General features: G+C 40.5%; 1 protein-coding gene across 44 annotated transcripts in view; it reads left to right on the top strand.

Annotated features, from left to right (window-relative positions):
* sox6 (SRY-box transcription factor 6) overlaps positions 1-14,356 on the top strand; it is a 676,057-nt gene that overhangs the window by 530,387 nt on the left and 131,314 nt on the right. For all 44 annotated transcript variants that reach the window (XM_069898041.1, XM_069898034.1, XM_069897942.1 and 41 more), the window contains one exon: positions 10,990-11,069. In XM_069898041.1, coding sequence (XP_069754142.1) covers positions 10,990-11,069 — 80 coding nt within the window. The remainder of the gene's footprint in view (positions 1-10,989; positions 11,070-14,356) is intronic.

The raw sequence follows: 14,356 nt of genomic DNA, 5'->3' as shown, positions 1-14,356 counted from the left end.
TCCACTCACATACCACTTTAAGTAATCCCTATGCCATCGGTGCTCTGTGATTAGTAAGGGATTGCTTAAGGTGGCACGTGAGTGGGAAGAAAAGGTTGAGAATCACTGCTCTCGACCCAATTGCTACTGAAATACTTTTCTCGAGAAAAATTATCATTGGACCATTTCCTTTGGAGTTATGAAACCATGCACATAACGAGTCAATTAGGTACGATTAAAACAGTGGTTTTCAACCTTAAGCACCCATGGCAAAGGGAAAATTTAAAGTGGTATGTAAGTGGAAAGAAAAAGATTGAGAATTACTGAATTAGATGGAGTTGGTGCTCTTGGTTTCTCACCAATGACTTGCTGACCAGCCATGCATGAATTGTGCATGGGTGGCTGGTCCTGTTACTTGAAGTGTTGATGTTGGAGTCAGAGGGCCTTGACTCAGAGAAATACAGTACATGAGCAGGTCCTTTGATACAATATTTCCATGCCAACAATCAAGTGTCCATCTATTTATCTGAATTCCATTTACCAGTACTTGGTCTGCATTGGTGACTTCAGTGGTAATCCAAATATTCCTACTTCCTCAATGCATTCAGACATTGTGTTCCAGGTTCCAACAATCTCTGGGTGAAACAGTTCTTCTCAGATCCTTTCTAAACCCTTTACTCCTTATCTGAAAACCAAGTCCCTTCATTTTAGATACTGCTCCTCTGAGATTATTCACTGTAAAATTCAAGTAATGAGATTTCTCTGTTTAATCATGCAAAAGACTTGGGATTCAAAACAATAATTCATGCTTGTTTATCATACAAAGAAGAAAACCAGTCCCTTGGCCTCAGCTCAAAACAATTTTAGCACGCATTTTCGAAGGTTCGTGTTCATTCCTCATAATATACCTTACTTAACACAGTCTTCATTGACATTAGAGCATGCCCACACACAATAAATGTGAACTTTCTGAGGAATACCCATGGGTTGACAATCTGCAATGCTTTAACTCTGCCACAATTATTATTTGGCCATTCTCTCATTCCCTTTAACTTTCTTTTGTTTTCATGCCTCAATTACTTTCATTTCAGGTTTGATGTGCCATTTTGTTGAATCATTTAATGTGGTTGTTTATTGGCAGAGATATATTATGAATTCAATAACTTCCATATCTTAATTTCATCTGTTCATGGACATTATTGTTTGGATTCCTGCGTTTAAATTTTTTCATTGTAAAAGTTCAGAGTGAATTCAATTGGCTTGATAAATCCTGTTCATAAATTGTCACTCTTTTGCTCTGGCTTATATTCCAGCTCAACAGTGAAGCAATAGTTAATTAAACATCTTCAATTGTAAAAACGCAAAAGCCTCAGGAGATTTGGAAGGAGCTGGAGACTGAGATGATTTAAATCTTCCAAATTGTAAAACAAAGATTGTTTTGTTTCAAGAACGAGACTATTCTGCACAAAGTGCTTTCAATGAAAAATGCAAGTAGTTTGTGAAACTTTCTGTGTTTGACCATAAGTTTTCTTCCGGAGTCTTTTGCTTTCTACTTTTTGTCATTTCCACAATTTATCTTTTCATTCCATTATTTACCCTAATCTTTGCCCTCCAGCTTCCACCAGATCCTGGCCTCTCTTTTTTCATTCTTTCAATCATTTAAATGCCTCCATTTTCTTTTCATTATTATCTTTTCTTTCTCTTCTTTCTCTTCTTTCTCTCATATTCCATAAACATGCAGTACATGATGCAGAAACAGAAGTGTTTTATTGGAAATCAAACCACCATTGGGATTGTTTTCACAAGATCACTTTTTCATTGCATCAATGGCGCATGCCATTGGGAAAATTCCAATCAGCTTCAAAGGGCTGTGGGTTTGGAAGGTGAGGATAAGCAATTTGAAATTGATTCTGCATAGCGCAAGGGAACCAGTAGAGGATATGTAGAACAGATTGGGTGGTGTTGGGATGAAAGCATAAAAAGTAATGTTTTGTGTAGTATATAAATGATGGGAATTTGAATTGGAAGTATTAACTGAAAAGGATTGGAACCATCCAGGTTCACGGCGATAAGAGTGTGGATTAGGTTTTGGGAGATGGTGATAGGTAATACAGATCAGGCTGAGTTTTAGAAGGATTGATTCTGAGCGGAGATGAGGAAGCTGGTGAGGTTAGAGTCAGCAGAACATCCAAGATTCACACCTTTGAACCTAGGGATAGATTGGCATGTTAATGGAATTTAGACCAGAGGTTTAAGTGAAATTAGAAAAGCAGGACTTCCACTTGACTGCTGGTAGGCCATAACATTTTTTAAATATCTTAAATATTTGATAGTCATTTGGAAATTTGCCACTGGAAGTGTGATGAAATAAGGGAGGAAATAATGAGGCAAATTAAATTAATTAATGATGAATTAAATTCCCACCTATGTCAATGGGAGGGTGAGATGGTACATAATGAAGAGGTGGAAAGCAAGGTGGAAGCCATGAGGTACACACCATGTGACAGTGGATCATCGATGTAGTGCATTGCCAATCATGTGATTGGAAGAATTAAAAGCAGAGACCAATCAAGTGGTCTTCAGAGAAAACTAGTAATCAATTTGTGTGTCTCGGGGGTTAACAGCCACATTTTACATCTTGTTGATGTATCTGATATAGGAAAGATAGTTTCCCCGTAAGTTGGCATATGTACTGAATGAAAAACTATTAGCAGGTGGAAACCAGTGTGACTCAGCAGGGTAACAGAGCACCAGCAGAAGCTCTTTAAATACTCTGTCTGGCTTTGCACTCAATTAGGTTAAAGGAGATTAAAATTGGGGAGTACATTAGGGTGCAAAACGAGCAACTGCTTCAAATCTACCAATTAGGTTAAAATTAACTCCAGTAAGTCACCCAATGAAGCAAATGGGTTTCATCACCTCCAATGTGTGGGGCACATTGTGAAGCCATTAATGCTCCACCCTTATTGCAGTCAATAACTCGAACTAATGCAGCTGCTGGAAAGCATTATTAGGTCCATGATCTGTATTTGAGGTTTGAGCTACAAAATCCTGAGATGTACTGTAAAAATCTGCATGCTTCCAATTAGAAAAGGGAAGCTATTTAATATTCAGAGATAGGTTAATGTTCACATTCTTTACTGAAATCTTAGTTAAGGCTCCTAGAACCACCTACGGCTCCTAGAACGCTTCCACCAGCGTTGTCTCCGCTCCATCCTCAACATCCATTGGAGCGCTTTCATCCCTAACGTCAAAGTACTCGAGATGGCAGAGGTCGACAGCATCGAGTCCACGCTGCTGAAGATCCAGCTGCGCTGGATGGGTCACGTCTCCAGAATGGAGGACCATCGCCTTCCCAAGATCGTGTTATATGGCGAGCTCTCCACTGGCCACCGTGACAGAGGTGCACCAAAGAAAAGGTACAAGGACTGCCTAAAGAAATCTCTTGGTGCCTTCCACATTGACCACCGCCAGTGGGCTGATAATGCCTCAAACCGTGCATCTTGGCGCCTCACAGTTTGGCGGGCAGCAACCTCCTTTGAAGAAGACCGCAGAGCCCACCTCACTGACAAAAGGCAAAGGAGGAAAAACCCAACACCCAACCCCAACCAACCAATTTTCCCCTGCAACCGCTGCAACCGTGTCTGCCTGTCCCGCATCGGACTTGTCAGCCACAAACGAGCCTGCAGCTGACGTGGACTTTTTACCCCCTCCAAAAATCTTCGTCCGCGAAGCCAAGCCAAAGAGTTAAGGCTCCAATTTCAAAGTGGTGAGTTGCTGTGTCTTTATAGTTTCCACACCAAGATGGGTTTGACTATTTAGTCAATGTTTGACACCAGCCCTCTAGTGTGAGAGTAAGGTTTTTTTGAACATCAATTCAATCACAAATACTGAGTGTGTATCTTTAAAATAGGCAATGCAGCAGGAACAAATAATAAGTCATATACTATTGTATAACTTGGAAATGCTAGCAATGTTGTTCTTTGATGAGGGAGCAAAAGCATGAAAGCTTGTTTGGGCATGCATCCTGTTCTTCAAACAAATTAAATAAAAATTTTCCTCACGCAAGCATTCTTAATCTGGAGAACAAATTGCAGAAGATGGCTACAGCATGTCTATTGAATCCATGCCAAGGAGACTCAGAGTGGAAGGCAATTTAAAAGCAAACAAACAAGCTTAAACAATGATCTTTAAAACATATCCAATAGATTTTTGTTAAATGCTCTGGTCAGTAGAGATCAACCAGATCCCCAGTCTCTGCCGAAACAGTGGACCCAGTCAAAGCTAACAAAAATGATGGAGCAGCCTTGTGTGCTGAATAATCTACACTTAGTCTCATGTTCCTGCAACGTATCCCATTTCTCCAAAGTGAGGGGAAAGTCACCCCTCTCAACTGTAATTCAGACACCAAAATTGTGATAGGGTGTGAATGCAACATCCAATGAGTATAATATTTTGTATGGCCACAGTACTTCACCAGTAGCATAGGGTTTCCTTCACAGTGTTTTTATAGCTCTTGCTTGGATGACCTTGAGGTCTCCTTCTGGACTTCAGTTCACTATAGAGCAGGTGATGAGGATAAGCTGGTCGTCCATTCTGATGACGCGTCCCATCCACCGCATCTGGGGTCTGGTGATCAGCCACTCGATGCTGGTGGACTTCTCGTGACCCAAGACCTCTAGTTTGGAGACACAGCCTTGCCATCAAATGACAAGGATGGAACAGAGGGTGCTCATGTCGCTACTGAGACATCCAATCAAGAGTACTAGAAGCTGCAGCTGCTGACAGGTCCTATTGACAAGCCTACACCAGTTTTGAAGACAGGTGCTACCAAAAACTGATGGAAAACCATGAATGGCGTCACAAAGCAGCAGCTACTTTTATTACAACAACGGACTTCCACTCCAGTACCCCTATTGTGCTAGACTCTGTGCTTCCAGACTAGGACTGTAAAATCACCTTTGTGTCCACAGATGAATTGCACAATGTGTCTTCTTTGAACCAAAGGGCTACCAATATATAACATAATATAATATATTTCACCACAAGGTAACTGGTTGTGGTCATCACCTATGCTTGTAAAATAATGATTAAATATTTTGGAACAGTCTCAAAGGAAACTTAAAAATCTTTGAATCATATACCAGAACCTTTGAGAAAACAATAAACTTCAAGACAATGAAACAAGGCTTGACAGATCTTTCGAGCTTTCTTCAGAATATTAAAAAATAGTTAGATTTTCATGACCCAGCATGATCATGAGAAAAATTTCCATCTCTTGCTTATATTAACTTATTCACAAATATGAAGTATGGAAACTGGAGGTTCCAATTACACTTCTTCAGTGGTGGTATTAGTTTGTTTGAGATCTGATTAAAAAAAAAACAAGTTGCAATGCAAATTCAATTGGGGACAAAAAAAAATGGAATATGTTCCAGGTAACTGCTCTTGCAATTTGTTTTACAATGACATTTTTTTTGAAGTAAAAAGAGCAGCTGATTGAAAATTTCCAGCCTCAGGTATGCTTCGAAATGTGAGTGTTGTATGCAGGAATGTGCAAGAGACCAACCATCCAACATCTGCAACAGTTCGCTTTTTTTCTTAGTGTGCTAGCACAGAGGCTGTAAAGGACTACTGCAGGGGATTTTCAGATTATAATTTTATAAGGTTGGGTCATGCTGGGTCATGAAAATCCAACATGTTTTCATTTTCTGAAAAATTCTTTTACAGCATGTAAGCCAGCAGCTTTGGAGTTCCACTCATCTTGTCTCTCCATCTCCACTCCAAACATCCTTCCTCAAAAATAAATGTGTTTACTGGGTCTATTCTGCTGGTCTATTCAACTGATTTAAAAGAATACTTGTTTAAAAAAAAGAATTCACACATACCAGTCTGGCTGATCATTTTACATTGTTGTTTTATCATTTAACTTGCCCTAAGAGAAAAACAAATCTTCTGAAGTACCAGACCACAGGACACCAAGGCGAGGTAGTATTAGAAAATGCAGTGTAGCAGAACTTTTGGAGCAGCCAGAAGAAAGATCTTTATGAAGCATGTATGTTTTCACTGTGGTGCATAGATTGATGAGGTGTGGATTTTTTTTTGTGTGTTTGTTTCAATGGGTCACAGAGATCAAAAGCATAACTGAAAATGCATGTATGAAAAAAGCAGAGTCCATATTACATGTGATGTTTTCTCCCCACCCCTTTTGGTTCTGCTCTTTAATATATTTGAGTCCATTTTTTTTTACCAAGTTATTGATTTAAATATTCCACCTCCTTCCATATCCATTTAGCAAAAAAAACTTTATCATTTATCTGGTATACAACATGAGTACAGAGCTGCTTGAATTGAGTATTCTTCTCATTACAATTTTTTAACAAAAAAGCACAAATAACAATTGTATTTTTTAAAATTCTGCTAATTTTTTGCTACTATTTTGCACCTAGTGTGATTATTAGATAGCCCAGACTTCATTCCTAAAGTTAATGATGCCCCATTGAACTAAGTATGAGTCTTCCCGAAAGAGAATACAGATTTTTTTTCTCGTCAAATATTTTATGGAATACTGTGGTCAAAATAAGTAATGCCCATCAATCTTTTGCTATTGAACTGTCAATTACACAGATTTTCTTCTATTACTCTTCAATATCTTTCAATTATTCATTGTTTAAAGACAATTGCAAACTGGCTGGTTGCATTTCCAGATCAATTCATTATTCTTTGCATGTTAATCATGTTTTAATGCGTGTTCATTTCATGTGGAAGCATTTAACGGGAAATATGTAAAAGTAACAGACATCTCTACACAATCTTCTTCCATGAATACCTCATTTACCTTTTGCTTGAACAAAGGATGATCCAGCTTTCGGCCTATTCATTTCAGCCAATGCCAATGTTATTATCTCAACATGGAATGCATGATTGAACTAGTAAGTTCTTGACCACTATTGCCTTTTCCAAATATTCAGCTGAAACTGCCAAGTGCATCCCTCAAATATGAATTAAGTGTGAAATTTCGGTGGTGGTGAAAATTCAATATATGCCTATGGTATTGACAAAACAATCATGCAGTCATCAAATTTGTGTTTGTACTTCCAAAACTGTCAAACTTGTTTATTGCCAGATGTATCAAAAACATAGTGATAGAGATTATTTTGTGGGCATTTCAGTAAACATCTCATACATTGTACAAGTAAGACCCCAGTACAATGTACGAAGTGCAGAATTGTAGAGAGAGGTTGGCTGGTACAGAGCAAAGGCAACAAAAATTTACTATTTTGGGGTTCATTCAGGAGTTTGATAATGGCAGGAAAGAAACCTGTATGTGATCTTGCACTTGTGAACCTTCTTCCTGGCTGGAAGGGGATGAAGAAAGTGAGTCTGCGGTGGGATAAATCTTTTAACATTTTTGCTGCATTTCCAAGTTGGAATTGATGGAAGGAAGGAGACTGTATGATGGACTGAGCCATGTTCACAACTCCCTGCAGTTTCTTGCAGTCTTGGGCAGAGCAACGCCAGTACCATGCAGTGATGCGATGGTTTCGATGTGCACCAGTCGAGGTTATTAAGGAATGCTGATGTGTGGTGATACACCACTAGCCTACTGCAGGGGGCGACTTGTGTACCTGCAGGAAGATCACTGGAGGACAGACCACACCTGACCGGCTGTCAATCAGCCAAACTGAATGGATCAAGCCCCACCCGGCCGGATGCCAGTCATCTGCCAGGATATAAGCCACATCCGGCCCCTCGAAGTCAATCTCTTGGAGTGCAGCTGAATACAGCAGAAGACTAAGTAGAATAAAGCCTGTTCTTCAGTCTTTATGAATCTTGCGTCTGCTTACTGTCACCACAGTGTATCACATGGTGTCATTACAAATTTCCTCAGGGTTCTGAGGAAGTAGAGGCACTGGTGCACTTTGTATCCTCAAGTTACTAGAGATGCTTACCCGCTAAGAACTTAAAGCTGTTTGCTATGCCCACCCCAGTATCATTGATGTAGAATGGGGATAATCTCTTCCTCTTCTCCAGAAGCCTGTAACCTCGCTGGTTATTGTCCTGGCACCAAGCCACAAATCCCTCACCATCTCTTGTGTACTCCATTTCATTGTTGCTAGTGATCTTGCTTCTGATGGTACAATCACCCTCAACATTTTCCAATTAGGCATTTGATTATCCGGGGGATATGCTGTTATTTTCTTGGAATGCGCTTGATATTTGTTCTTTTATTGTCAGTTTTGATCTCTGGTAACTTTTCATTTTAATGTTTTATTTTTGTGCCTGTGAGAATTGCTTCTTCTTAATTTGTGGAAGTTGCCTTTTCTTTTCATTGTCACTTTCTCCGAGTGGGTTAAATGTTCTTATTATGGCAACTAAAATGTTTGGAAAGGACAATAAAGAGAATTACATTTGACTTTGAAAGTTTCAAAGTTTCAAAATTTGGTGAGGCCAAATTTGGAGTACTGTGTACAGTTTTGGTCACCAAATTATAGGAAAGATATAAACAAAATAGAGAGAGTGCAGAGAAGGTTCACGAGAATGTTGACAGGATTTCAAGGTTTGAGTTACAGGGAAACGTTGTGCAGACTGGGGCTTTTTTCTCTGGAGCGTAGAAGATTGAAAGGGGACTTGATAGAGGTGTTTAAGATTTTAAAAGGGACAGACAGAGTAAACCTGGATAGGCTTTTTCAATTAAGAGTGGGGGAGATTCAAACTAGAGGACATGGTTTAAGATTGAAGGAGGAAAATTATAAGGGGGACATGAGGGGAAATTTCTTTACGCAGAGGGTGGGGGGGATGTGGAATGAGCTTCCGGCAGATGTGGTCGAGGCGGGATCATGGGTTACATTTAAGGAAAGACTGGATAGTTACATGGATAGGAGAGGACTGGAGGGGTATGGACCGGGTGCTGGTCAGTGGGACTAGGAGGGTGGGGATTTGTTACGGCATGGACTAGTAGGGCCGAACTGGCCTGTTCTGTGCTGTAAGTGGTTATATGGTCACACAAAACTCAAAACGGTCAACCAGTTTACCTATCTCGGCTGCACCATTTCATCAGATGCAAGGATCGACAACGAGATAGACAACAGACTCGCCAAGGCAAATAGCGCCTTTGCAAGACTACACAAAAGAGTCTGGAAAAACAACCAACTGAAAAACCTCACAAAGATAAGCGTATACAGAGCCGTTGTCATACCCACACTCCTGTTCGGCTCCGAATCATGGGTCCTCTACCGGCATCACCTACGGCTCCTAGAACGCTTCCACCAGCGTTGTCTCCGCTCCATCCTCAACATTCATTGGAGCGCTTTCATCCCTAACGTCGAAGTACTCGAGATGGCAGAGATCGACAGCATCGAATCCACACTGCTGAAGATCCAGCTGTGCTGGGTGGGTCATGTCTCCAGAATGGAGGACCATTGCCTTCCCAAGATCGTGTTATATGGTGAGCTCTCCACTGGCCACCGTGACAGAGGTGCACCAAAGAAAAGGTACAAGGACTGCCTAAAGAAATCTCTTGGTGCCTGCCACCGCCAGTGGGCTGATATCGCCTCAAACCGTGCATCTTGGCGCCTCACAGTTCGGCGGGCAGCAACCTCCTTTGAAGAAGACCGCAGAGCCCACCTCACTGACAAAAGGCAAAGGAGGAAAAACCCAACACCCAACCCCAACCAACCAATTTTCCGCTGCAACCATGTCTGCCTGTCCCGCATCGGACTTGTCAGCCACAAACGAGCCTGCAGCTGACGTGGACATTTACCCCCTCCATAAATCTTCGTCCGCGAAGCCAAGCCAAAGAAGAAGAAGAAGAAGATGCTCACAAAGGTGTTGAAAAATTCAAGCTTTTTAACAAAGAAATTAACTAAAGCTCTTGTAAATAATCTAAAATGTTAAACAAAATACACATAATCATAAAGAGGAACTTACCTTCTTACATTTCTTCCCCATAAGTTTACAGTTTCCATTAAAATCAACCAGTAATTGATTTTTAAGTGTAAAGACTCAGCACAGTAACAGGCCCTTCTGGCCCTTGAGCCTGTACCACTCAAATACACCAATTAACCTACAAACCCCATACATTTTGGAGGGTGGGAGGAAACCGGAGCACCTGGAGGAAGCCCACGCAGGTCTTGGAGAGAATGTAAAAACTCCTTACAGACATCACCAGATTCAAATCTGGGTCACCTCACTGTAATAGTGTGCCATGCTGCCCTAAGACTTCAGTGAATCTGGGAGCAGATTCCTCAATGTAAATACTAAGGAATCTGGGCAAACAGGAGGTCCCCTGCTGGAATGTGAGAAGTCCAGGAGTGAAAATAGTTGGGAATTGTCCAGGGAAGCTCAGCATAAAATTTGCACTCTTGTGCGCTCTCTCAGGGAAGTGAGAACCTACCCGAATCTATGCTGTGGAATCCCAATAGCTTGTTGTGAAAATGACAAATGTTTCCAGCAAAAAAAATCTGGTCTATTGTTTTGGATCAGGGTCCGATTATAGTGCCAAATAGACCATTTTTAGTGTACAACATATCTTTTTTTTGAAAAAAAACCAAATGTCCCCATTGTGTCTATTATATGAAAGTTTATTCGAATCTATTTACCCTGATCAGCTAAAATACTGATCATATCCCAAGGGTGAGTAATCTTTAACAATGAACCTTGACAAGAAATTGACTTCTTTCACTAGCAGGCCTTGTATTCATTAAAACACATTGAGGAGAGGCTTTTGATACCACTATTTGTTTTGAGTACGTCGAGCTGATTTTGCCCCGAAAAATTAAAAAGAACAGACCTTGCCCATTCTCAACGGCTTGCCTTCCAGCCATCTGTGCACAAAAGTTCCGAGTATGCATTGCATGTTTCAGTCCAGCTGAAGCTTTTGTTTGGGCAGATGTTTGGGCTCAGTGCAGCGCTCTGGTGCAAAGGGAGAGGCAGAGGTACTGTTGGCACATGTTCGGTGTGATTCTTTGCTCATTGTCTGAACCTGTGTGCATTGTTCTTCATCGACAGGTGAGAGCTACCCTGTGCAGCTCATTCCATCGACAATGGCAGCTGCAGCTGCGTCTGGACTCAGCCCATTACAGCTCCAGGTATGTGCCACAACAAAGAATTCTGGGACACGAGCCAAAGCATAATGCTGAATGCCAGTCGAAAACTTGAGATTTTTGTTCTTTTCACTGTCAAGCAAAATTAACATTTTAATTCCTCAATGAATAGCAACACAGAAAATAGGTTTTCTGGTTATGACAGTGTTGAAGATGTTAATACTATTTTAAAGCGGCCATATGGTCAGGTTTTGCAGTGTGGTTCAGTGTAGTGCAGCTCCTGGCTGCATTCCCACAGGTTTTACATTTGAAGTCTGCCACAGGTCTCCTACAGGTCCATTGAATGCACGGTGGGGGTACATTTGAAAATGAATTCCTCGCATTAAACTTGGTCAACACCGGAGAATGTCTCAATGTGCATATAAATGTTGGATTGCAAGATGATCTCAGCAATGCTGAACTCCCAGAAACGTGTGTTATAGCTATGTATTATTTTGTAGGTGTTAAATGTGCTTTGCGTTCACATGCAGCACTGAAGGAGTTGTGCTAAATCCTGGCCCTGTCTATATTTTATTCACAAGTGAACAATCCAAATGGACAAATCCAGTATTTTAAATGACGCTCATTCTCATCCGACCTGTTTCAAGGTGCTATTTTCAATGAAAAATGAACCATTTATTGAAAATCTGGGATTTGATAGAAATTGCATGATCTGCAATTTCCAATCCAGTCTAAGTATGTACCACAGCCCACGCATGCATTGCAACATCCAATAACATGCAGTGTGCAGTGAACTGTGATTCACTGGTTGGGTGTTGTGCCCTGCCTCCCGGCTCTGCCCCCATCTGCCCACATATAACCCCGGTTTCCTGCCTAATCCCAGAACCCTTCTGAAGACTACCATTGAACCCTACCCTTAGTTTTCCCTCCAGTTGTGAGAGCTTAGATTCACGAGCTTTTATTCACGTTACGCAGTGTCAGCTCAGGGACTTTGGTGTAATTTTCAGCTGTTAGGTGCATGGTTCATGTCATCCTTGGGAAACTCCTGCATTATGACTTTAATTGGGCTACCAAGGCTTGTCTCAGACAGGCACTGGTAAACCAATTTAAGATGTTTCCAAATTTCCTACACTCACCCAGCGCATCATCCTCTCTATGTATCTATGAGCTCAACATGACAGCCCCTTTCAGGCTTACTGTTACATCCCACTTGACAGCTGATGTCAGCCTTTGAGGACCATTGCAACTCTGAAGTAAAGTATGTGACATGGAAAAAAAACATACAGTAAACTCTTTTAAACACTTGCAAAAGAGGAAAACATTGGCAAAAGTCCCTTACTGACTGATGCAGGAGAAATTTGGGAATAGGGAAAAAAAAAGAATATTTTAAGTCTGAATTTTGAAAAAAATATATAGACATCTGCTTGTAAAGAGTGGAAAGATAGTACAAGTACGACCTGGCGAAGTAGCATTCTCCTGTCCTTGATGCAAAAACATTCCAGCATACATGCAGACATAACACACATACAGACTAATGATATATATACATACATAAATTATTATTGTTAAATAAATAGTAGAGTTTTGGAGGGTTTGTTTGAGCAGTTTATCAGTCATTTAGCAGCTTCACTGCTGATGGGACGAAGCTGTTTCTCAGCCAGGTGGTTCTGGCTCTGATAGTCCTGTATCTCTTTCCTGACAAGAGTAGCTGGAAGATGCTGCATGTGGGGTGATAGGGGCTCAATAAGTCCCCCCCACCCACCCCACAACCACGGTTATGCTAATGTCCCCAATTAGATTTGTTCTGAAGCCATCTCTGACACAAACATATACAAACACACACATGTGCATAAATATATACACACACACACTTACAGGTCTATCAGAAATGAGAAGGAAAAGGAAATTAGCATTAGTTTTAAAAAATCAAGAAATTAGGGATACATTTTGACAATCTCATGACCTGCATTCCAATGATTTCATAAAGACATTTTTCCAAAATCTATACATTCAAGAATGGTTCCTGCTAATGTAACTTCCACTATTTAAGAGAGGGGAGAGTGAGAGAGAATTGACTTGATGTTGTTAGAGGGAAACTCTCTTAATTCTTTCTTTAAAAAGTGATAGCAAGACACTTAGAAAGTAATGATCAGTTTAGGTAATGTCAACATGGATTTGTGAAAGGAACATTTGAGATTATAAATTGTAGAATAAAGTAATGAACGACCAATGGTGTGTGTTTCGATTTTTAGAATGTCTTTGGAAAATAAGTTATTAATCACAACTGGAGCAAATGGGATTGGTGCTTTTAAAGTGGCATAGATTGAGGAGTAGTTACAGAGAGTAAAAGAGAAAACAGACTGAACAGTCAGATGCAGCAGGGATGGGGCTGATGCTCTAGTTGTCCTCTATCTCAGGCAATGCTTTGATGAGGGGACCAATGGTAATGCATCAATTTATATTGAATATATAATGCTGGTTAGTGGGTAGGGCTATGAGAAAGATGCAAGGAGCTATAGCCAACATATGTGCATGATTGGTTGGAAAGTAATTTGGAAAAATGTGAATTCTTCTATTATAGTAGAGAATACTTTTCAAATGGCGAGGGATTGAAAGGTCTTGGTATTTGGAGAGATCTCTGTGTATATTTCAGCATAAATCACTGAAGCTTGGTATGCAAGTACAGGAAGATATTAGGAAAGCAAATGCTATATTGATCTGCATTGCCAGAGGATTTGAATACAGAGTAAAAATGTCTGACCTCAATTACTCATAAGTAAACCAACCGAGAATATTGTTCACTAATCAGGAAGGACATATTTGTGATAAAGGAAGTGAAACAATTTTTTTGCCAGTTTGATTGGGAGCATTTTGTCCTGTGAAAAAACAAGGCTATTACTCCATAGAGGTTATGATGTTACTAACTCGGGGGTGGCATAGTTAGTGCAATGCTGTTACAGTGCCAGCAATTGAGACTGGGGTTCGAATCCGGTGCTGTCTGCAAGGAGTTTGTATGTTCTCCCCATGTCTTCATGGGTTTCTCGGTGCTCTGGTTTCCTCCCGCTGTTCAAAAAGTACCGGGCTTTTTAAGTCAATGGGTGTTATTGAGCAGCATAAGCTCATGGGCTGAAATGGCTTGTTACCATGCTGTATGTCTAAATTAAAAAAAAAACTGGCTGAAGTATCTAGAGCCCGGGATCACAGTCTTAAAGTAAGGTGCTATGAAGAAATTATTTTACCCAGAGGATAGTGATTCTTTGGAATTTTTTAGCCCTGAGGGCTGTGGAGGCATTTTGAAATTGATAGATTTTTGCCTATGAAGTAAGTCAATA

The sequence above is a fragment of the Narcine bancroftii genome, chromosome 1 (genome assembly GCF_036971445.1).
Source record: "Narcine bancroftii isolate sNarBan1 chromosome 1, sNarBan1.hap1, whole genome shotgun sequence".
Lineage (NCBI taxonomy): Eukaryota > Metazoa > Chordata > Chondrichthyes > Torpediniformes > Narcinidae > Narcine > Narcine bancroftii.
The sequence above is the reverse complement of the archived record's forward strand: the minus strand, read 5'-3'. Positions and strand labels throughout refer to the sequence as shown.